Raw genomic sequence first — 24,269 nt, 5'->3', positions numbered from 1 at the left:
TTCAGAAAAAACATCTCTGACTGAGAAACCTGATGAAACAGAGCCCTTGGATCCAACCCCACCAAGTTGTTCCTCGCAGCAGGACGTGACCCCCCCCCAGGCCTTCCCGTGGTCCCCGTGGTCAGAAAGGACTCACCTTGGGAAGCGATGCCTTTTCTCTGCACCTCGAGAGCTGGAATCGCACCCAAAAACTCTAACAGGTTCGCAGATCTCAGCCAGTGACGTAAGTTTTGAAATCTACTCTTCATAATGCATAAAACCAACTCCGTTCACCTGAAAGCAACAGAACACCCTGCCCACCTCATCGGTCTGTTCATACCCTTCGGGTTTGATCACGTCTGTACCATATGCTATTGAAACTGATACCAAGTCAATAGCTGTCAACAGCAGCTCAGCCACAAGAAGCTGTTCTGGTGGCATCATCTTACGCCGTCTGTGACTTCCCCACAGAGCTGTACATCTTCCCCTCCTGCCCTCATAGCACCTCACTCCCTGCAAGACATTCTTTTCATATTAAAATGTTTGAGCCTATTAACCTACAGAAATGATTGCAGCCTTTTCAGTTCAAAATGTTTTTTACAGTAAGCCCTGGTTACGTTTTAAGTTTTCCCCTACTTCAATAAAGCTGTTGTGATTTTTTTCTGTGTCGTGTTTCTGTTGTGTTGAGTGTTTTTTTTTTATTATTTTACTCATTAAGAGTACCTATACAGTTGAGGGGTGCCCCAAGAACACGGCTGCCAGAAGACTGATGTCGCTTAAGGATTTTCCCTCTTCTTGCAGGACGCTCTGCAACCACGTCTCATCGACTAGCCAGCGAGTGCCATTCTGGTGCAGTTCAGTCTATTTCCCTGTATCAATTACTAAGAGTTATGAAAGTGAGAATTGAGCTTTACATCACAAGTTCTCACACTCCCACTGAGCAGCTACTACAGCTGAAACGCCGCACAACCCAGCGCTGCGGCGCACGCAGGGGGAGAGAGGGGGAAAGGAGGGGAGAGCAGGGAGCCGAGGCAGACCACACACAGCAAGCTCCTCTGTCCACAGAGTGGCAGAAGCTACGCTGAAATCAATGCCTCCGGCCCCAGCCTGCATTAATAGATTGATAGCTGATAAGGGGGACAGGACAGGAGTTTCCCTAGGAGAAAGAAAGGTTAATAAGTTTCAGCTCTTCTCTAGTGTTCCTCCAAGACTCAACCCCAAAAAAACAGTATTTTGAGAGAATTGTGACTAAGATGAATGCTTCTACCTTTGTGACTATTCTCTTCCCAGCAGAACCTACAGCAGTTCATGACTAATGCAGACAGGCAGATAGAGAGCTGCTGTGTCAGAAGATGGATGCGTTAGATAACAAGAGCACGACACTGCATCACTTTTTTCCATTTAAAACCATTTCCAGGCTCCTGGGCCTCAACCAGAAGTCCAAAACAAGAGTTTTAAGAGTTTTGTCTTGCTAAACTAAAAAAAAAAAAAAGCATACTGCCAGTCACTTTCTGTACGTGTTGATATTTAAGCTGAAGTATCTAGTGCATGGGTACTCATTAAAGTTTGAGAAATTAATTTACCGAAAGTTTACCTCTCTTTATAAATCCAGTAGAGGAATGCATTTCTTACCTGTGTTTCTAAGGAAGTTACCACAGGGCGATTACAACAACAGAAAGCTTTTCCTTCTTTCTAGTTCACCTCTTCGCCGTACGGCTAGGTCAGGAATGCCAGCTCCCATCACGCAGCCAGCGCTAACTGAGCGCAGATTTAGGGCTCCCTCCACTCCAGGCAAAAAGGGTGCATACACAGAGCTTAAGGCCTGCAGGCATTCAAGAGCTACAGGTTTAACTTCAGCCCTGCCTCTCAATTCACTGTATTTTGAGGAGAATCCTAACGTAATCCTCTAAGTATTTTGAGTTTGCCGTGATATATTTGTTTTATTAAAAACCACCCTCAGACAACAGAGCACTAAGACCCTCTGCTTTGACTACCTTCAAATTACTGAAAGCATTTCATCTTCAAAAAGAACCCAACAGAAGACTTATACTGAGTCAGGTATTTTGAGGGAGAAAATAACTGAAAAAAAAGATGAAAAACTGGCTTTTCACTCCATTGCAAATAATTTGGAGGAAATGCAGATCATCCTTTTTCCTTGTTCTTTGAAAAAGAAGTTTGACTATGTTCCATAGTCTATCCTCTAAGTACAGACTTAAAAACACAAGTCACCACTGAGCTTACAGACTGATCTCTACAAATCCTTCTCTTCTTTGGATACGGCACTGGTAGGGGCAGGGAACCTTAAGCTTGGCCTGCCAAGCCCTTATACTGCAAAGAAAAGGAACTTTAGCTAATCGTTTCAGTTCTCTGGGAATTGACACCCCCTGGGATAACCAGCTGTTCAACCTCCTGCTCTTTTACTGAGGCCAGTGCTCCTCGGACTGCACACAGCAGCCCTACCGCACGCAGGTTTAAGCATCACCGTGATGTTCTGTCCCTTACTGCCTCCAGGCAGTCCCAGCACCTTGCAGACGCATTCCTCCTGGTTCCCTCCTCCACTACAAGTTGCGACAGCACCAGAACTGCTGCGTTTAGGCACGTACAAGATGACCAAGGCTCCCAAGGACATCAAAATCACTTCTCCTAACGCAGATAACGGCGCTGGCAGAAGCCACCGCCACCATCGTCCTGCTGAAGGTCACCACCCCAGGTGCAAAGGTGGGAAAGAACCACAGGAGCTCTGCAAACCCACTGCAAAAGCAGAGCCAGCCCCGCTCTCCCCACCACTTCACGGCACGGCTGGGGCAGACCTGGCTGCCCTGGCCCAGAGGGAGCTGGCGCTGAGGCTTTTCCACCAGCTCAGGAGGAGGTGGAGCAACTGCTGGCACAGGAGCAATAGAAAACAGCTGGGAATCAGCGACGTCTCAACAAGCACAGGATGTGGATGGACAACAGCTAAATTCATTTACTGAAATGACTTAAGCTCTTTTGTAAGCTTAGTGCTGGCCTCAGATACGCCAGATGAGCGCCTGGTTACTCAACCCCAGGCGTTGCAGGCAAAGGAGGAGCAACACCCCGAGCAGCCTCCCCCTCTGCGCCTCCTCCCACCCACCCCAAAAATCCCCCGACAGCATCAAGGCAAGTTCAGGGTTACTCCGACAAAAAGAAGAGGAAGGAGGGGAAAAAAAAAAAAAAAAAAAAAAGAATTGGCATTTCCTAACAAGGACTTATTTAAAAGCCCTTAAAAACATGAAAACCCACAAGCTATTGCATCAAGAAGCCCGTCCTTATCTTGCTCAGCAGTGTCAGAAACAGCCAATTTAGACAGCTGAAGTTGCCGCCGATGGTTAGCCCTCACTGCCACAGAGTTTGGAGAAAAACAATGCTGGTGGCAGTCAGCACAGGCTGCGAAGGGGTAACCCAAGCCAGGCACAACCTCCCCAGGAACTTGTTGGGGAACCTGAGCCACCCCAACATGCCCCAGCCCAGCTGCGAGCTGGCATCCTCTCACCCACCCACCCACCTGTTTGACCCCCCCAGTGCCATCACTGGTTTCAGGTGCTGCAGGAAGCTTTCAAGTGACTGCTTCACTTGATAAGTGACTGATCAGCTTGCTAACGAGCTATCTGATTATGGGACAAGGTGGCAGTAATCATCCTACTTGAGCACCCTTTAGAAACCTGCCATGTTAGAGTACCTGGGGCTCAAACTTTGAAATTCCCTCCCTACAGCAGGCTTGTGCCTGGCCAGTGTTATCAAGCAGATTACTCCTCAATGGCATTTGGGTAACAGCTGCATTTTTATTACGCTTATCTCCTACTTGTGCCTGACGTCTTAACTAAATTTAACCCACTAATCCTAACACACCTGAGAGGGACAGCAGCAGCTAACACTGGCACTCCTGCCTTAAACAGGAAAGCAAACCACAAAGTAAGATTACTCAGATTAAGCGATTGACTTGAGGTCACAGGAAGTGTGTTGTCTATCCCGAATTTGAGCTTGGGATGCGCTCGACACCACCGGCCCTGAGCCTGAACCGAGCAGTGGCTTTAGGGGAGCTGCGGTAGCACCTGGTCATGTTCTCACCTCTTCCCCTTTCCAGTGCTCATCCCAGCATTTCAGCACAGGGCATCCTGGGGCTGCATTTATTTCTAGGATACTGAATTGTAGTCTCTGCCTGCAGACCTGCAAAATAATGCAGGGAGGAAGAAAGAGCTCACAGCACACAGCAATACTCAGCATGATGTGACTGCATCTGTAACCAGCATTTCCAGTCACCTTGGAAGAGACGAGCCATCTCCCCATGCACCGCAGCACCTCAACGTACTGCCCCATTGCAAGTAAACGGCATCTGGGCACGGTGGACTCGCTGACAAATCCCTGGTTAAGGCTGGAAATGAGCAACAGCTGAGCAGGGTAACGACATCAGGCCTGATCCCTGACTCCCAGCCTGGAGTTACTCAGCCCTGTAAGCTGGCGGTCTTTGGGGCAACAAAGAATAATTAAAATAGAAGAGATTTGCTAGATTAATCACCTCTGCATGCAACTTACAAAATTACTTCAATGTGTGCACAATGTGAGTGTATTTCTGCTCAAACACACAAAATGAAGGCACCAGCAAGCACCAGAGCAGCCTCCCCCACGCAGAGCATGGGACATCCAAGACACATACAGCAAAGCCTGTGCCCGGCGTCACCAGGCATGTCAAAATACTTCATGCTTAAGTTGCCTTGCGCCTAACCCTACAACAATACTGTGCGTTAAAGCAGCCACCAACACTTAACAACGTGGCTGACGCCTTTTTTCTGCCCTGCAGGGCTGCAGGGAAGCCATCGCTCCGGTGGCTGGGGGAAGCGTCCCGATGAGCTGGGGAGGTTCTGCTGGACAAAATTCAGAATGAAAACAGATTTTTAAAGACTTTCCTTATTTCTGCTTGAACTTACAGAAATGAAAACTTAAAAAACTTAGGAGGGACAGACCACGTACTCAAGATTCCCAAAGAAAAAGGCTATGCTTTGTGCACTAGGTACCTTTTCTCTCATCGTTTCATTCCCTCCCCTGCCAACACAACAAAAGCACAGGAAGAGTAGGTCCCTAACTCTGAGTTTCATCAGTCATGGGCACAACAACATTCCAGGTGCTTTTGGGATGTTGTGCTATTAGCAAGCAAAAAAAATCCAAATTACTGAGATTGGTCAAAGTAATGAAGAAATAATGGCTCTGGAAGTCACCTAAGATTTACGCACTTGCTCATCTTATTATGTATTGTTCCTCTTTTACTTTACACAGAACTCTACAAATGTGGCTTAAAGGGTGTTTAAAAAAAATCACTGAATTTAGTATTGTCTCATTTGTAGTTACTATGGATGCAGTACTCTATTCTGGTCAGAGGCTAATAGTTTAACTGTTAACTCTTACTTGACCCACGCATCGTGAAATGAGGAGCTGTTGGAAATCTGCATCTTTAAGCGTAAGGGACCGCGCAGGATTCAGTACTAATTCTGAAAAAATCAGGCTTCATCTCCAATAAATTATTCTGGTGCAGATACTCCTGGCACAGAATTTAAAATATGTGGAAGAAAGGAGTAAATTTTGATATTAAAAATTCAAGAGCATAATACTTTTCCATGTATTTTAAATTCAAATCTGCCGGAACAAGCAAAAAGGGGAAGAAAAAAAAACACACAGCTTTTCTCTTGGCCTGATATATCGTGGCCCAAGAGCTTCCTGCTGATTTCTGTAGTTAAATGTTTGACCCTTGCCAGGAATAGGACCCAAAGTGAAAAGAGTCATAGTTTGCCAAGTGAACAGAATCCACAAACAAGCATCTCACACTGGCTACAGTTTGTTTCCTTTGAGAGACTGAAGAGGGAGAAGGGAAGGAAGCCATACCGTGCCGAGTCTGTGTGTATTCTTGTGAAATGTATTATTTACCAAACAGAAAATAATGCACAGAAATCTATTAATGAAGAGAGAAAGCCGCTCAACTTACTCTCCAAGACCTAGCATGTGTTTTTCATCTCCTCTTCCCTTTCCACAAACGCAACTTCTCTCTCCAGCAAGCCTGGTGTAATCAAAGCTTGCTTAACTTATCTCGCAGGGCATTTCCACCGCTGAACACTGCCTAACCAGAGAAAGCTGTCACTAAATAAATAAATAAATAGCTTCTCTAGGCATGAAAGGAAGTTTTTTCTGTGCGTACACGCTGTTGAGTTGTACGAGTCCACTGGAGAATAATGTGCATTATTTATTATACATAACACTAGGAAATCTGTAATACTTACAAAAGACCATTACGATGCCATTAAAAAGATTTCATGTTCAGCTTTCTAGGCATCTTGGGCACACAGCCATAGCTACAATAATTATTATATTTATCACTATGTAAACTAACTTTAATGCTTCATTAAGATAGAGAAAAATGATATCACTGAGGTCCCTGCGAGAGCCGGCAACGCTTTCCTCGGTTATGTGTAGGTTTCCTACTCAGGGCAGCTCCTGGACGGCTCGAGCAGGTTTTATTCTGCTCAGACAACCCCGACACGTGCTAATGACGGTCCTGAGCTGCAGCCCATGGCCTGCAAAGGCATTTATGAGGCAACTGTGCATACCAGCTTCTGCTAAACACCACGGTTTAGTTTTAAGCTTGGGCGGTGTGCTGCTCGGATAAAAGGCTCCAACCTCCAACCGGAGGGATTTTGATACCAAAAATCCCCGGCAGATATCTTGTCAGGCCATCCGAGAAGCGAGGGACGTCTCCGTGCTCAAGACACGCGCATCCGAGCTGCAGAAGGAACACGAGGCAGCCATCCTGGCTTAAACGGGTTAAAAACAAGGCTGCTGGAGGTGGAAAGGCACAGCTCCCTCCCTGCTACCTGGCTGGCCCAGCGGGCTGGCGGCCCCAGGCGCTTATTGTAAAGCGAACCGTCCCAACGCAGGCATCGAGTTTGAATCAGAAGGCTCCCTTCTAACATGGAAAACTACTGAAGAAGTGGGCTCCTACGTAAGCCACGAGCCTTGGAGAGGTTTCAAACACGCTCGGCTGTGACGCGGCACTAATTGTTCACAACTCTTCAGACTCGCAGGGAACAACAGTTGCAGGCAAAGCTCCCTTCTCCCTTACGGCTTTGCGTAACCGGAGCCCTCAAACAGTGGCGTTTCTGACAAAAACAACACTGGTGTGTTCTCTCCTTTCTTTCTCCCTCCCCGAAAGCCTCCAGTGTGTGTCGGAGAGCAAACTTAACTCTTTGCTGCTGGATTTTCAAACCACTGAAGCCGGGTGCTTCTCGCTGCTGGCCAAGGGACAGGGACCGACACCGAACCCCGCTGCCGGAGGCTGGGACCCGCAGGCAGGGATCGACATCCCACACGCCCTCTGCTTTCTCCTATCACATTGATCAAGAAATGAGAAAAAGACAGAAGAACAAAAGTATAGCTTCCACAACAAAAGTAATAAATGTGCCTTTGGGATTTTATATGATTATAGAGAAGGCAATGACCAAAGGCATCAGAGGCACTGCCCGAACCACGCCAGCACCAGCTCCCCGCGCCCTCTGCGCTGACTGATGCCATTTATGTCAGCGCCACAGCCACAGGATGCTGAATCTGCTCGGATTTACGTTAATGGTTACGGTACAGATGGTTACTGCTCAACCACCAGAAAAGCATACGGCATGAAACGTCCAGCTCGTTTTTTTTTCCCCCCTCCCCAAAAGGGTTCTCACCTAAAAGCAGTTACCCGGCTTATAAAGCAGGATTCCAACAGCCAGAGAGTGAGCACGAATTGCTGTAATTTCCATTTATAACCAGCAGAATTTGCTCCCAAATAAAGCCAGGGTGGCAAGACCCAGAGAGTGGCCACCCAGATCCCCATCCCCTAGTCACACAAGTGGTGTCACTGCGGGTACGGGTCGCTTGGGACACGCGAGCACCCAAGAGAAATGAGCGGATGATCGGAGAAGGATGGGAAGATGGGAAGATGCTTCCAGCCCCCTCATCTCCATCAGAGGAGAAAGGACCAGCTCTAGCGTGCTTTGCTACAGAGTGTGTTACGCTGTGGAACTCCAAGCATCCCCCCAGCTGATAAAAACCCCAGATTTATTAGGAATGAAGGAGGGTGTTTCTCTTGCAGAAGGAGAGGAGGGGAGAGGGCGACGCGAGGTGCAGCAAGGCACACGCGAGACGCCCACAGCCGCACAGCCCCAGCCGGCCACAGCCTCTCCTCCCCGCACAGTCCCTGAAATGCAGCACCACGGGGGCACGCCACGTGCTCTGCAGCAGGAGCAGGGTTTTGTGCAAAAAACACAACCATAAAAGAACCGCTGAGTTGTCAGCTGCAGGCCTGGGAGCTGTGCAAGAAAGCCAAGCGTTCGCTTCCCATAAACAACAAAAAAAGTCCCCACACACTCAGGTCAGAGATAAAATGGTTGCGTTCCAGGCTGAGGACAGCACCAGAACGAGCTCAGCATCTACCCAAGGACAGAGAATTCCACGTCTCTGCCCAACTCCTGCTGTCTAGGCAAACTGCAACATTTCTAAGAAAAGTGCACAATGCCTATGCCGTATCATTTTTTAATCCTACCCCTTCATTATCAGGGAGAGTACATGAGAAACACTAGAGGTTTAAGGAAACTTCCCCCGCTGTAATCGACGTATCTTCAAGCCTGACGCCGCAGGGATGGGGACACAAGACTACACACACTGCACAGCTCTCCAGCTGCACTGCTTTCTTCAAGGTAAACATGTCACGGTGACCTGGAGTTGCTGCTTATCTGCTGCAAACCACACAAGCATTTACCAAACACGGTGATTATCAGTGCTCAGCTATCATCGCGTCCTGCAGGGCTCCCGCTAGCTACGCTGCGGGCTCGCCGTAACGCCGAACCCAACGGGGTCTCCCCCTCGCCGCCCTCGGCGATGCCGCACAGCAGGGACGTCTCTAACTCGGTGTTTGACGAAAGCAGCGGGGTCTGAGACGGAAAAGAAGCCCCCGGAAATCAATAACTCAAGGAGATGCGTGAAAAAACAGCTCCTGTATCTGTAGACGTACAAGCAGACGTACAAGTTTGGCATACCGACCAAACCTCCAGGCCTGGGCTGGGGAGGCGAAGCAGCAGCTGAGGGGCAGAAGGGGCCACGGGTGAAAAAGTCTATGCCTAACAGCATTCCACGGCCAGGGCAAGCTGGTGCTGACCCGAGAGAGACAGAACAAAGCTGAAGAGACAACTCAGAACCGTAGTTTGTATCTGTTGCTGTTCTCTTTTTAACACTAATAAAAATAGTAAGCTGAAAATGCAGTGTCTTTATGCCAATCAAGTCAAATGCAGTCCTATAACGGTAGCACGTTACCCTAAATCCAGCCCACAGCCCTAAACACTGCGCCTGGGCAGGAGCCATTTCACTGCCCCAGCATCCCTACAATTACACGCCAACATGGGATTTATTTCTAGGACAAACTGAGACCGCATACCCCAGACAAATGGGGCACAACAGCCTCCAGAATTTCTATTCTTCTAGTTGCTATAATAATTTCTCAGAATTGATAATTAGCATGAGAGAAGCTCATACAAGCTGAAGTCCACAAACTCGCTCCAGCAGTGGAATTACTCCGTATTTGCCTTATGGAAGTCAAGACGGCCCCATTACAGACCAGTCACTGCTTCAAACCCTGCAGCAAACGGGCAGGGCCAGCGCAGGAGCAATTCCTAGAGGGGCAGCAACAGCCGAGCTGGAGCCAGAGACCAGTCCGTGCCAGGGCAGCTGCAGGCAAGAGCTTGGACAGAACACGGTGGCCACGGCCACCAACCTGCTCCTGCAGCCTTCATTCGCAAGGAGCTGCCCAGAGTCGTGGTGTCATCTGAACAGCCTCCCTCCACAGCCTCCACTCCAGCCCACTGCTGCTTGCCGCTACGGCCCCCCCGTTTCACACCCAAACTGAGCCCTCACCTTATTTCGTTTTTTGAATTGTTCAGGGAAAGACCCTCTTGAACTTGGCAAAGCAGTCTAATATGTGTATTTAAAAAAATAAAAAATTTGGAAATCAGCATTTTGAAATGCCCTCGATTGCCCTGGTACTGCAACTTACAGCTCCCCCATTACAACACCAGACCCAGGTTTTGGGACAGGTTTGCCAGCCCAGCCACAAAACCGAAGAGCACAACGCAGAAAGCAGCTTCCAACGCTGGCACGCAGAGGCCACTCCAGCTAAACGAAAACACGGGCAAGCGTTACAGCAGAGGTACTCAAAACAAATCTGAGACAGAACAGAATTGAACAGTTTGCAAATGCAACGCTAAATCCAGGACAACTCCCCCACACTAGGATCAGGATGATTAAGGAGGAATTCTCTTTTGTTATTGGTAACCAAATGGATCAGCCGTAAAAAAAACTGCACAGAGGAAAAATAAATTCTTGTGCACCCTTTGTTATAAATCCATATGGGTCAAACTGGAGCAGAAACCAGCCACCCAAGGAAAATACGGATTAAAGACAAACAACACTACATTAAAGAAGGACATTATTTATCCTGATACTAACATAACAAATTTATTCTCCAGGGTGCACTGATCTTCAAACAAACATCATTCTCGCCCTCCCCTTCCCTGTTGCCACTCCGAGGTTGCTGTCAAACATTTTCATGTGACTAATGTTCAACACACATTCTTCCAGTAGCAGACATGCACAAACAAATGTTTTGTATTTTTATACACAGGAACTCCAAGGACCTGGAATTTCTTTCTGCTTACCTAAGAAACAAAAGGGAGTGTGAAAACAGGACACTTCTGAAAATCACAGACATCAAGCTAGAAGATAATCAGCACTTCTTACAAGTGATTACTTAAATATACACTCGTAACACCATGCTGCAGCCAAGACTTCTTGACTGTTACAAAAGAGAATAGAGGCATTTCTTAATAAGATGAACAAATTAGACACAGAAAAACAAGGTAATTATGTAAAAAAAAAGCACTAAAGACATGAAGAATCAGATAATAGCCTGGTATTGGCACAAAGAGCCTGCCTTTTGAAAGACCCTTCACGTGGAGCACTCTGTTCTGGATAGCACTGCAGATAAACCTTCTGTAACACCAAACTTTCCCGTGTTTCACCCTAAAAGCAGCAAAATCCAGGCTCGGGCTAGTATCATGCAGAACAGCGTCACAGGCTAAGTGCTGCCAACAAAGCTCCTCACCCCCCCCAGATAATTTTGCTTTAACCCCGGCCACTCGGAGCCCCTACCTACTGTGTTACTGCAGAGCTTAGATCTGAACAGCCTCCGAAATAACCAGGGCCGGTTCCACAAGAGGTTTGCAGATTACAGCCCAGACTTAAAAACGTGCCCAATAACGTACAGGAAGCAGACACAGCATCTGCCATACTAGGAACCAAGGGGTGCCATCTCTAGGCCCTAAATTAAACTGAGAGTAGACTTACCACACTAAACCTATTTGGTGAAGTGCAGATATAAAAAAAATAATATATCAGGTTTCATTCCACTTTCTAATTCTAGGACTTCTAAATCACATTTTAAAAAAAGACAAAAAACACAACCTCCCTTCAACACCCCAAACAAACCAATCCTACGTCATAAACATCTCTGTTGTCTCCAAAGTGCTGGGGGCTAGGTTGTGAGAGCATCCTCATTTCCCACCTGCAGGCAGCAGAGAGGTCTGAAGAAGGCAGAAGATGGGCCCCAGGCAGCCCCAACTGCCTCAGGTAAACGTGTTTGTAAGAGCACGAGAGCCAAGTCCTACAGGCCCGTGGCACAGACTCCCACCCTCTCCCCACACCCTAAAACCGATTGCTGCTGTGCCCCGGAGAAGCCCAGACTGAAGATCCAAATTCTTCAGAGGACACCTCCAGGAGGCACGGGGCTCTGTCCCCACTCTCCTGGCCTCGCGACCCGCGCTTTTTTTCCCAGACCCACCACGTACCAGAGGAGAATGCAACGAGTAGAGCTACGCTGCACGAGCTTTGGGGTTTTACCATCTCTCTCTCATTACACGCTGAATGTTACCACCCGAGTCATCCCAATAAATTACTTCGGTATTAAAAGGGATGGCTGTTTTTCAAACTGTTATTACCAAAAAATCTGCCTTATTGGTTGCATGATCACGTAGAACATGCTACTTGGTTAACACAATGGGTAGCACTCAAAAGGGCCCCAAACACCCATGAAGCATGTCCCCCTATGGCAAGCTTAGGAAGCAGCCGAAATGGGGTGCCAGGTCTGCTTGCCAAGCCCGCTGCACTTGGTGGAGAGCTAAAACCCGGCCTGAACAGCCTCAGCAGCACCAAGGACCCCCGCAGCACCTCCGCACTTGTGTCACTACACCCGCTCACAGGGCTGCACCGTGTTCTGGATCGGGAAACTTGATCCGGGTTAAAAATACAGTTTACTTTTTGGGACCAAGTTATTTTTAAACCTGATGGAGTTCTCTGCTCCCACTTACTGCCCGAGACCATAAACAATTGGCCCAGCACAGAGACTGATACAGGGCAAGGAAGCGCTGAAAGCAGCCCTGCCATCGGGAGGGGGGGACGTAAAAAAAGCACAGCCATTTCCTGGACAGCTCTGCTCCAGATTGGTAGCTGGCAACTTTGGGGCATCTTCCTTTAATGCCTATGAAATACCAATTTAATTCAACATTTGGTTCTTCGCACCACTTCCAAACTCTCAGGAGCTCTGCTTCTAAAAGTAGAGACCATCGCCACTGCCGTAACGCCCACGTAGGTCTTACACCAATAAAACCTACCCCAAACGTGGTCATTTAAGGTCATACGTTGTAAGAAATGAAAATATAAAATGCTAGACCTATTATTACTATAAAATGTGAGAGAACAAGCGTACTCACCAGAAACCAGGTGTGCCCTTCAGAGCTCTCCCAGCTCGTCCGGTAAGTTGGAAGTTGCACATATCAAGCAATTACAAAAAGCACTTTTTCATACCATTCAGTACAGGTCAAATATATTTTCGGTCCTGTTTCCAGCGTACAGCAGCAGAGAAGTGTGCCAGTTTGACCTCACATCACCACTGCCTGCCACCAACTAGCCCTTTCAGTAGATTTGGTAGGATTTGTTTTGTAATAATGGAAATAAATGTCATCTTTTTGCAGTTGCTGACAAAGTACACACAACGAAAGCTTACTTTCCTACTTCATTTGATACTTATTCATAAGATTAGGCTCTTATTCTTCAAACACATGCCATTCTACACATCTTTACGTCTACAATCTCAAGGCGCTTGGCCTTACCTTTTACTATTCCTAGTCTGGTATCTCCTTCGGTGGTGCTTAAGAAGCAGATTTACATGCAATAGAAGGGATTTCCAGCTTTCACTATTTCAACATTTGTTATAAATAAAGGTACGTACGAACGAGGTCTTGTTACTCTCAACGCAGTCCCCAAAATCCCCGTTCACCACTGACGTACACAGCTGTGGCCACCAACAGCCACCAAAGGCACGCAGCTGCCAGAGCACGCGTCCCCACGGCCGCGCGGCAACCCAGAACCGAATGAAGGCATTTGTCTTGGGGTGGGTGTGGCCACGGTGAAGAAACAATGCTTTTGTCCTAAATTGTTCCTAACAGTAAGAATTCAATTTATTTCTGCATTTGAAAAATCAGCAAGTTTTAAAAGCAATGACAGGTAGATGAGTTAGAAAAACCAATGTGGATTACAGAGGAAGCAAGGCAAGACTCAATGCGTGCTTTTATGGTTACTCCCCAAAATTACCAGGTTAAATAAGAATAATTTGTAAAATATATAATTGCTTAAAAGAATGTAATTGTTGTCTTGCAAATCTGAAATCCAAGTACTTTATACATTTTCTATTTAAATGCACATAAGCATAGCTATTTTTTGCTTAATTTCTTCAACTTACAATGCCTGTTTGTTTTTGAAAAACATAAATACAACTTAAAGCGTTTCAGATTAGCCGATATGCAAAGGGGTTTTTTTTTGCAGAATTTTAACATGATCTTCAGGTAAAAGCCCTCTCCATCATGAAATTGTGATTTTTTGGTGATGTGGGGAACACTTACTTTTGCAAAACTATCCTTCTAATCTTAAGGTCTTGTCTCAGAGCAACAACCTGAAGTACAGGGCTCAAACATGTAAGAGATGATCATCTGACTTCAATTTTTGTGCTTTGCCTTTCAAAACACCCCAATAGCTTTGCTATTGATAACACTGCTGTCACTCACTTTGTGGAAGGAACACAGGAGCTGTTCTGAAAACAATTAATAGTACATCATTGATAAGTCTATGAAGCCATGACAGTATTAAACTGAAAAAGCAAGGAAATGATCAAACAGTTGCATATTCGGAACTACTGACACTTGGCTCCTACGATTCTAGAGAAGCACCACCCTTGGTAAGCACTGACTGAAGCAGGGAAGATCTCCACTGAGCACTCGGTCAAAGAGATACCATATAGAACAGAACAACGCCTCAGGAATTAAGACTACAATACCAATTTCAATCAGTCGAGACCTTCCAACACGTAAGCTGTCTTTGAAGCTCCTCCATCCCGTACTGAGCAGCCCTGGCCCTCCTTTGCTCACAGCACCCAACGAGGCAGCAGCTCGAGGTACACGCCTGCAGCACCCCAACACGAACACACCCGCAGCACAGCTAAACCGTTTTGTCTTCCATGGCAAAACCTCGTAGCTCAACACGCCGGTGCTCACAGGCTCCGGAATGCTTTGCGTATTTTTAAAGGTTTCTATTTTTGGCAGGAAGATGTGGGGAATTTGGTAGCCTCGCACACAGCTCCGCGAGCGTAGCCTGAAGAAGCCTGGAGCTTCGTGTTGCTCCCGCCACGCTACCCGACCTGGAGGAGGAGCGACGGAAATAGTAAAATCATTCCTTCACCACTATCCAGCAGGGTTTCCCGTTCATACAAATCACATGGAAAAAAGAGAATAAGCCAAACAAAATGAATAAAAGCACAAGGCTGTGCCAGTAATTCCTCAATTGGCCCGGTTTCACTAAAACCTAACTCCTTTCAACAACCAGCTGCCCCCCTCCCCTTTTTCCCCCTAGGCAGTTCCAGCAGATTCTTCCATGTACAACAGGGACAAGAAAGATTACTCAGTAAACCTCTGCAGGTCGCAGTTCCCTACGCCCAGCCCCAACGGAGCACCCATGCAAGACCCCACGCGCTTGGTCCGTGCGTGGCACATGAGGAAAAAAAACCAGCTGCACCACACAACAGCGATCCTACTGCCCTATTTGCAAGCCACAGCAAACCAGAGAACTGTTTGCCACCTGTGAGCTGCAACAAGAGAAAAAAAAAGAATAAAACCATTGTTTTTCTACTTGTTTGGACTCATTTCCGTTGCATTGACACAAATGCTGCCGGCTGACGTAGGCTTTCTCTGCGAGGGAACTAGCAGGCGATGCTCGGTGGATTGCCATCCCCCCAACAGCAACGGGCCTTCCAGCCGCACAAAGCTGGCTACGGGAAGCCCAGACGGGGCAAACAGACCATTTCCAGCACTCCATCCAGCTCGGGCAGAGAAGAGCCGTTGTAAATAAGGCATTATTCATTACAACTACAGTCTTGGAAAACATTTCTGTTTCTGTATATGTGACCTGAGCGAGTCGACCGTTCTCCATCAATGCAGTTAAGTAGATGACTCTCCCCAGAATGTATTTGAAATATTGGGTATTTTAAACATTTACTGCTTCTTACTTTTCCAGTTTCAAGAAATGAAATGCTTAATATCCACTCACATCTTGGTGTATCACCAATCCTAAATTGGTGCGATAAACGAACAAGAAAAAGGAGCACGAAAAGCAAACCCTCGCTTTCTTCTCCTGTTAGTCTCTGCAGTTACACAAACAGAAAAGCTTTTTTCAGCTTAAAAATCCACGGGTATAGCAAATTCGTGGTGGGGAATCTGAGAGAAGGCCATGTCCTTGTCACCACTACTAAGCTGGCGAAGCATGACCTTCCAGCTGGATTACCAGGACAAGCAGCATGTGATTCCTCTTCCGCAGTTCCTGTCTTAGGCGTGTGAATCTGATCATGTCACGTAAGTATCCTGTATCTCATTTTCCCTATACATGAGCACAAAAGTCCTCCTATCCCTCCAATGGCATTATCCCACCGGCAAAGGCTCCTCGGAACCAGGACGCTCTCCCTGATGTGCAGATCTCGCTCCTTCTAGTCGATTTGACCTTCACCTCCCAAGCCGTACCGTATGTTTTTTTAAGAAAGGACCCTACATCAGCAACCCCTATGGTTCTGGGAGTGCAGGTTATCAATGAACCGCTCTTTCCAACCCTCTCCCACTGCAATGTTAACATTTCTGTATTTGCCCGCAAGCAAGTTATTCCCATGGGCAATATGAAATAAAAAACAAAACCCGCCTGCCTCCCTACAGGAAAACCCACTCGCGACCATGTAAGAAATGCTTTCCCAGAACCGACCTGGCTTCCTAGGCCACAGGTACGGAAATACACATTGCTCCTTTGGAACTGAGTTGGGCTGGATAAAGACACTAAAGGGAAACAAACAGCTTTTACAACAGCGTTAACGTAACTTAAACACAGAGATCTTTCAACTACAAATGCAAGAAAAGAGATGTGGTTTTGGTTGTTTTTTTTTGTTGTTGTTGTTGAACTGGTGGCTGCTATTTCTAAATGTCTATTCTACCTGAAAGGAGGACGAAGCGGTGTCAGGATTCATTCACATTCCAGGCTCCTTGGCAGAGAGCAGAACTTGTGGTCCCAAAGACATACCTGCACTAACGTTTAGCAGATAATTGACTTCACCTTCCTATTCACCTTGACCACTCAGTTCTACATTCACATTGCTTGCATGCTTTTATGCCTAACTGGGATGGGGACCACAAAAGGGTCTACAGTTTGTCTCGTTTTTTTAATGCAGACAGCATTAAGTAAAACAAATCATTTCCTAACACAACTAGATCTTGAATTCCAACTTTTTTAGGAGAGCTAGAGCTAAATTTGCAGAGTGTTTCATTCAAACTTCTAAACTACAGCATCAACCTCTTGCTGAGATGCATTTGAAAAAAAAATCCTGCTCAGGCTTCCCAGAGCACATCCTGAGCTCACTTTAGTTCCTTCTGCACAAAGTAACTAAGCAAAAAGAATTAATACGATATGGATTAAGGTAATCAGAATAGTATCTAAGAGTACTTTCCTGCTTTTTGCTCCCAGCTCCGTGTGCTCTGTTGTTGCCTAGTGTATCTGAGCAGACATGCAAAAGAAACCAGAGTTAAAACAACAAAAACATGAACACGAAGGAGAGAAGCAGGTATTCGTCTTGTGTGTGCTTCCTTCTTCCCCCACAACAGCCCAAAGTCTTTAAAAAGCACACTGGAAGAAAAGTATTTAAGCTATCTTTTGATCTTTGTACTCAAGCGATGAATTCAGGTCTCTTTCACTTAATTCAAGTCTCTTTCTCTCAATGGGCTTCACATGTGCCTCCAAAAAACTCAAGCACACCCAAACAGATTTGTTTTCCAGAAGCAGGAAGCTACACGACTTAATACAGCCCTGCACATCGCTGCTCCCCTTCCCATGCAGGGAGAGGCAACAGGGAGCAAACAGAAATGCAGGGCACCCACCCAAAGGCAGGTGAAAGGCTTGCAACATGCAGATACACGAATCAAGTTGTGATTAGACTAATCTAAAAGCTGTGATAAAATTAAAATACTGAAAAGCGAACAAAAGAAATCAGTTTGGGGATTATTTGAAGTATCTGAGCTAGGGAACAATTGCCTTACTTCTCTTACCAGGGACACTCGCTACAAATTTAAAGCCAAAGCTATGTCAATTTCTGTAAACAGAAAACATGAAATATCAAACAAACTGACATGTTTCAAATCACCATCACCAGTATTTAACATAGAAATGAACACAAAGTGTCTACAAACATTTATTTTTAAGCTGCTGGGAACAGGGTAAATTATTAAATGTTTTTGCGCTTTACCCACAGGACAGATGCAAGAATATATTGCGTAAGAAACGCCGCTTAGCATCGCCCTGAAACATTTCATACGCATCCAATGTGCGGGGAGAAAGGGCTTTGTCTTGCAGGGAAATATCCTTCAAAAAAAAAGCAACAAAAAATATGGCATGGCAAGGCAAGGCATCCATCATTTACATCTGTTGATATTTTTATGATACCAACAATCTAAAAATTGAGCTTTTCAAAGATGCGACAAGATAAAACCCAGCTATTCTTTGAACAAAGATATAAACGGCTGCTTTCAGAAGCCTCAAAACGAGCCACTCCAGCCTTTTGAGATGCTCGAGCAGGCGGCGGCAGCTTCCCCCTTCCCAAATCAAAACGTTCCCCACGAGGGACGACAAAACGAGCCCCGGGTTCGCTTCAGTGGCAAACTGCCCAGCGCCACCAACGTGTGCTCAGCCCCGCGGTCCGGTTCCCAGCCCAGCCGAAATCCTTCGCTCTCGCTCCTACCTCCCAGCACGGACCGGTCCCCGCTTTAACAAGACATGTTAGAGAGTAATTACGTTTATTTATTGGTTGATTTTTGGAGTCAAGTAAAACGTGTCCCTAGGCTATAACCAGCAAGAGATTTTTTCACTTGGAATTAAATTGCTGGTTACTTTTCTGCACTCCTTGTTGGGGTTAAATAAGTGCCTGGGGTTCTCCGTGGCCTTTCTCCTGCCATAAAACAATCGCAACTCCATGGCCATTTTCCCACTCAAACAATAAAAGCAATAAACACTATTCAGACATTCCCCAAACCCGTGGACTAACAAAAGAGGATGATGGGTGTGGGGGGTAAAACGAGGTCTGACAACAACAAACCCAAGGGAACGCGCTGGAGCGGGGAGATCCCACAAATCCACGACTTCCCCGTGCCCCACGCGGGGTGAAGTCGATCCCAAAACCCGCAGAGCCAGAGGGGCGCTGATACCCTGCAAACATGACCCCAGCATCTTCCTTGAGGGTTGTCTTAAGATCCCAATGCCAGTTCTTGGGTTTCCATCCCGGAACGTGGGGAAATGGCAGCAGGCACCCACCAGTTGGCTCCAGTCCCACCTTGAAGCTTTCTCCCGGTTGAAATAGCCGCAATAATTAAAGGCTCCGTGCCTTCGGGACTTTAAAAAGGCAACGGGAAGGCCCGATGAAACTCCAGTCGAGGCAAATGGAAGACAGATTAGCTTTAAGGTGCCTGCTTTTACTCGGGATGACACCAATAAATCCAGCGTAATTGGACAAGCCAGGAATTACTATTATAGATTAAATAGGTCCCTCTTGGTTGGCCTGCTCTAAACCAACCAATTTAAAACCCATCAGATGTATGAATTGCATAAAAGCCTGGGCATAAACAGCCATGTCAAGTGCATTGTCTGCCTTCAAGTAAATTGTATTAATCAACCAAAAATATTTGGTTGTTTTTCACGCCAGGAGTCAATGTTTACAGCTGGAAAAATCCTCTGGCCTAGATTCTCAAACATAACTACTTCAGACACCTTGCACGTGAGCTGTCAGCTCCAAGAGCTGTGGATCAGAGCACGTCTTAAAATTAAAACCATAATAAAAACAAATAAATCCAGATGTCACACTGAAAAAAAAAATGTTTCACCACTATTTTGTTCTTAATTTCCATATCCAGAAAGAGCTAAGCCTCGCTCCCAGGGAATGTCTGTAACACATAAACCTTGACTTGGGAATCAGCCCGCAGGTGACCCAAGCTACCCAACTCTTAGTCACCCAAGGCACAGCCCGAAGTATAGCAGTGCAGGCTGCCAGAAGAGCCTCGTGCCTACAAAAGCTGACGCCTTGGTCACATCCACAAGGCAGCAGTCTGCAGAGGCGACCCTTCTGCAGACGGCCTGCACTCTTCATGGCTGAGCCGTACCTGCGAAGGGCTTCCACGTCAGCTAACGAGGGAGCAGGATTTCTTTTGTGTTGACACGAAGCCCCAAGTTCCCGGTGACGTACCATTCAGAAGTTACCTGACACTACAGTTCCAAGGCTTTGACCCCTTACTTGACTCCGCAGGATTTGTACAGCTCCGATTCACAAAACCCGGTGCTGAAGAAGAATCAAACAGCCTTCTGTAACGCATGTTATAAAACAGACCATCTGGCCCAGTGACTCATGAATATTTTTCTATATGATTACCATTTTCTTTCCTGTTTCTACACAATAGGTAGTGAAAAACAGACTACGACATGTCAGAGGTCTTGCAAAGGGAATGCATATAGACCAAGCCCTCGGGAAGACACAGCTCACCTGGAGACAGGAATGCTGCAGATAAAAGATTCGAGTCCAGATAATGATTTATCTGAAAGTCATTCTGGGAAGCAATGCCCTCACGTAGTTAGGGCAGCTTGGCCCACAAATCCCAGAGAGGGTTGGCCGAACCAGCCTGCAGTCGCTCGCCAACTCGCAGCCCTCGCCTGCCTTCGAACAGCTCGCTAAACCACTGCCCTGCTCCCTGCCCAGCTGGTTTGTCACCTCTGGGCGTCCCCTCAGCTCTCACACTGCAGCAGCATAAACCAAACCCCACACTTTTCTTATTTCTAGCTCGTTGTCCACATGTGACAAAGCAGTTGAAGCACTCGTTACTGCACCACATAAGAAGGGAAACCCACACCTGCTTCACAAGGATGGGAAAAAAGAACAGGTACAACAAAGTGCTCAGGACAACACGACCATTAAAAACACGTTCAGTCCCCGCAGTGAATTTTGCTGAAGAATACGTTACTACAACTGCATCTCGGGCTCTTCCTCTCCTGGTTGCTGCGGGCAGCACACTTAACCGTGCTGCCCCGGAAAGCTGTGGCTCGCAGGCTGCTTTTCGGGCAGCAGGACAGCCAGACCCCCTGCCGTACCCGCTCCTCGGGGCAGCGCCGTGCCCGCTCTCCCTCCGGTGCTTCAGGTGCTCCCCGGCCGTGGCCCAAGCTCCCGGGGAGATGGGCTCTCCCTGCTGCGACCGCAGCCTCCCGCAGCAGCTGCATGGCACCAGTCACCGGGAACCACTCAGATATCACGCAATTCAATGAAACCTTACAAATGTGGGCAGCAGAGCCTTGCAGAAAAATGTCCCAGAAAGTAACGTGACCAAAGACTTCATGGCTTCTAATGTATGAACATACCCTTTGACTCTAGCTTTCCTGCAAGTACTTTCTTCATACCCAAGACACACCCATTCACCCACACAAACCCTATAAATTTAATCAAGGAAGGAAGAAAGAGCATGAGATGTTTATTTCTATTTTTAAATACCTGGGAGGTGCCCCACGCTCCCTCCCTGGCCAGCTCACCAAGTAGGTGCTGCGGAGCCGCGAGATCTGGCGCACGATCTGGCACCGGCAGGCACATCCCAGCAGCCGCACATCAGAGCGGCTCAGAAGGGTGCAGCTACCCAGAGAGGCTCTTGAAAAATTGCTTCCTCTAAGCCAGGACAGACATCAACAGGGAGTGTTGATCCATTAAAAAAAGGTATACAATATAGAGATACATACTCAAGCACACCAACGCGCTCACATCTAAGCGGCCCTACAGCTTATTGGGAACGAGGCAGCCTCCTGCTTGTTCCCACAGTTCCCTCATGCCTCAAGCGACGTTGGTTGCCACTCTGGTTGCTCTCTCCCTCATCCAAATGGTTTGCATAGCAGATCTGCTGAAACATCAAGTTTTAACCAGGCCCTAATCCTGCTGACTTTTCTCGCAGAACTGCTGGAAAGGAATTCCTCCTGGCAGCTGCAGTGCCTCTGCTCATTAGTTTACCAAGCAGCAGCAGCATGAACTAGACAGGCAGATCGTCTCCGTGCTGCTCCAGGGGACGGCGATGCGGCCCCAGCAGGCACGGGGAAGGCTCCTGGATTCTCCTGGGCGTAGAGGAAAGGCAGAGGCCTCCAAGAAAACAGAGGTGCACCACTCACAAGAGCCCAGGCAGGTTTCTGCCATGCTTGCCGCGATGCCTGGAACACAAGCAAGCAGGAAAGTACTTTCTTTCAACCCCTACTACTAAGATTTGGGGGTGGGGATGTTGTTTTTGTTTTTTTTTTAAATAAATCTCCTGCTTTAAGACGTCGTGTTTAACCAGGCAAGACACAGAGTTATTCACAGCAATGCCAATCTCTCCTGGATACTAGAATAATGAGCAGGATAACAGGGCAAAATAGCAGCCCGCTGGCTGCTGACATTGTTTGTCCAGACAGCAGCCTTGTGTACAGGTCAGGCCATGCGGGCCGCTCAGCAGACCCAGAAAAACAAACATTTTCACTTCTTGCTACATGGCCTCAGTGAAACCACCATATAACGGATTTTGTTTATTAAACATGCTTAAAGCAAACAAAGTGCTTCTCCTGGAAGATGTGCATAGAGCTTTGCACCATTTATGGTGACTGGTGAGCCCAGTGCTCCGCATTTCCTCCTCCTCCCTCGTCCCAGGCCGGCTACCATTTTAATACTTACCAAGTAGCGAAGCACAAAAGCTTCACAGCTTGAAGCTTTCAGGTACTACAGGCACCTTGCTGAATTTCTCCAGCCAAGAAGCACGTGGATGCTGCACGCAGAGCCCAGCACAGCACAGGGACAAGGCAGTGACCCGTATGAGTAAAACTTTGCCAGGCCCCAGCCACATCAGTTCATGGGGAACATTCAAGATGCTCCCGCTCGAGCAAGCAGCCCAGCTCTGAAACCACAAGAAACTCTGCAGATCTCAGCAGCTGGCTGCTTTCAGCAGGCACTGCCATGCTGAAACACTGCCACTGTGTCCCCCACACCAGAACTGCCCCCTCCTAACTCTACCGCATCCATCTCCTACAAAGACCGTCTGCAGGGGCTGACGAGGCCATCAGCCCCAAGAAGCTTCCTAAGGGTAGAAGAATAAAAGCTTGGCCTAGGAAGAATATGGATTTTGCCATCTCTAAGACATACCCCAATTACTTGTATTCTCCTGAAACCAACTTTACTCTAAGCCAGTCTTTGAATTTTAAAAAAAAAAGTCTGCGTTTGGTTTCCTGGCAGAGGTATCGGTTTCCCCTGCCACCACTCTTTTCGTTTTCTAGAGCACGGCAATACTGATTGCTTTAATTTCTCTTCTAAAGAAGAGAAATGAACACACACAAACAACTGCAGAGGGAAGAGGAAGAAGGCTCCAGCTCTGAAGCGAGGATTTCCATCCTGGGTTTTATCTCCACCACCCACTGCAGCGTTTAATCGCAGACTCTCAGATCACAGAAGACGGAGCAGACGGTGAGTCACCGCAATCTCGGTTCTGCAAGCAGCGTTTCACGTGGACCAGTCAATTCTGATTCTGCCAAGCAGCCTTAAAGCAAAGCATCTTCCCTGGGAGACAGCTCCTATTCACGCGCTGCCTTCAGGAGGAAAGCTCCGGAGATCGAAGGGAATTTAGTCAATGTTTGCCCTTGACGTCGTAATGATTTCAGATTCAATTAATGCTACGTGGGGAGGCAGTCATTCTGAAACACGTGCCTTGCTGATAGCTGGCTTGAGAGCCACAAACGTGCCCTGCTCCAGGCACCCACAGCCTGCCCCCGGAGAGCAGCTGCCTGCACCGAGCGGTGGCTCAGGCTTCTGTCACGTGCTGGGCTGCTCTTTAAAGGGGAGTCCCCACAAAACAGAAAGATATATCCATATATCCATCATTTTTCAGCTCTGGACTTGCTCAGCCAGCAGTCACTGCTCCTCCTCTCCATGCTCTAAAGGCCGGAGGCAGGCAACACTCCGATTAGATTATTTCAAATCCCCCAAAGGAAAAGATAAAACCCACTGAAGGGTAACACCAACACTGGAGACAGAGCTTTATCTCTCCCTGATCAATTATCGTGAGCACCAGAGAAGAGAAGGGCAAAGAGACAGACATTGGGCTGGATGGCCGGGCAGGGTCCGGCAGGAGGCGCAGAGCAGCCGGGGTTACCGTGATCAGAGGCAGTAGGTTTGGGTTCTGGCTTGGCGGTGGCTTTTATGTAGTTCTGGTTTGTTGTTTGGTTGGATGTGTGTGGGTTCTTTTTCCGCCTCCCCTCTCCTACAGAACAGCAGTTGCTTGGATCCATTTGTGCAGCGCGAAGCTTCCTGGGTGTCGCACGTCTGAGCGGCACGGAGCGCCTGGGAATTAGCACCATGCTTGTCCGATACCTAGGGAGAAACCTTGAGAACAGCGCGCCAGCCCCGCAATTAATTCAGAAGATCTCCCTGCCTTTTTAATGCCACGGAAACTACTTTAACCAAAGAACAAGGAGATTTTTTTTCCTTTTTTTTTCTCCTCTTTTACCTTTACACCCCTTCGCCACACCCGTAGGGTGAC

At 47.4% G+C, this 24,269-nt stretch overlaps 1 protein-coding gene across 3 annotated transcripts in view; it reads right to left on the bottom strand.

Moving 5' to 3' along the window:
* Positions 1–24,269, bottom strand: part of IGF1R (insulin like growth factor 1 receptor) — a 179,829-nt gene that overhangs the window by 119,170 nt on the left and 36,390 nt on the right. Inside the window, exon 1 of one of the 3 annotated variants that reach the window (XM_067003773.1) lies at positions 137–582. The exons of the other annotated variants lie outside the window; for them this stretch is intronic. Coding sequence (XP_066859874.1) covers positions 137–248 — 112 coding nt within the window. The 5' untranslated portion in view covers positions 249–582. Of the gene's footprint in view, positions 1–136; positions 583–24,269 lie in introns of those variants that run through there. 3 annotated transcript variants of the gene reach the window in all.

The sequence above is a fragment of the Anser cygnoides genome, chromosome 11 (genome assembly GCF_040182565.1).
Source record: "Anser cygnoides isolate HZ-2024a breed goose chromosome 11, Taihu_goose_T2T_genome, whole genome shotgun sequence".
In the NCBI taxonomy this organism is placed as follows: domain Eukaryota; kingdom Metazoa; phylum Chordata; class Aves; order Anseriformes; family Anatidae; genus Anser; species Anser cygnoides.
Note: the sequence above shows the minus strand (reverse complement) of the source record. Positions and strands in the feature narration are given on the sequence as shown.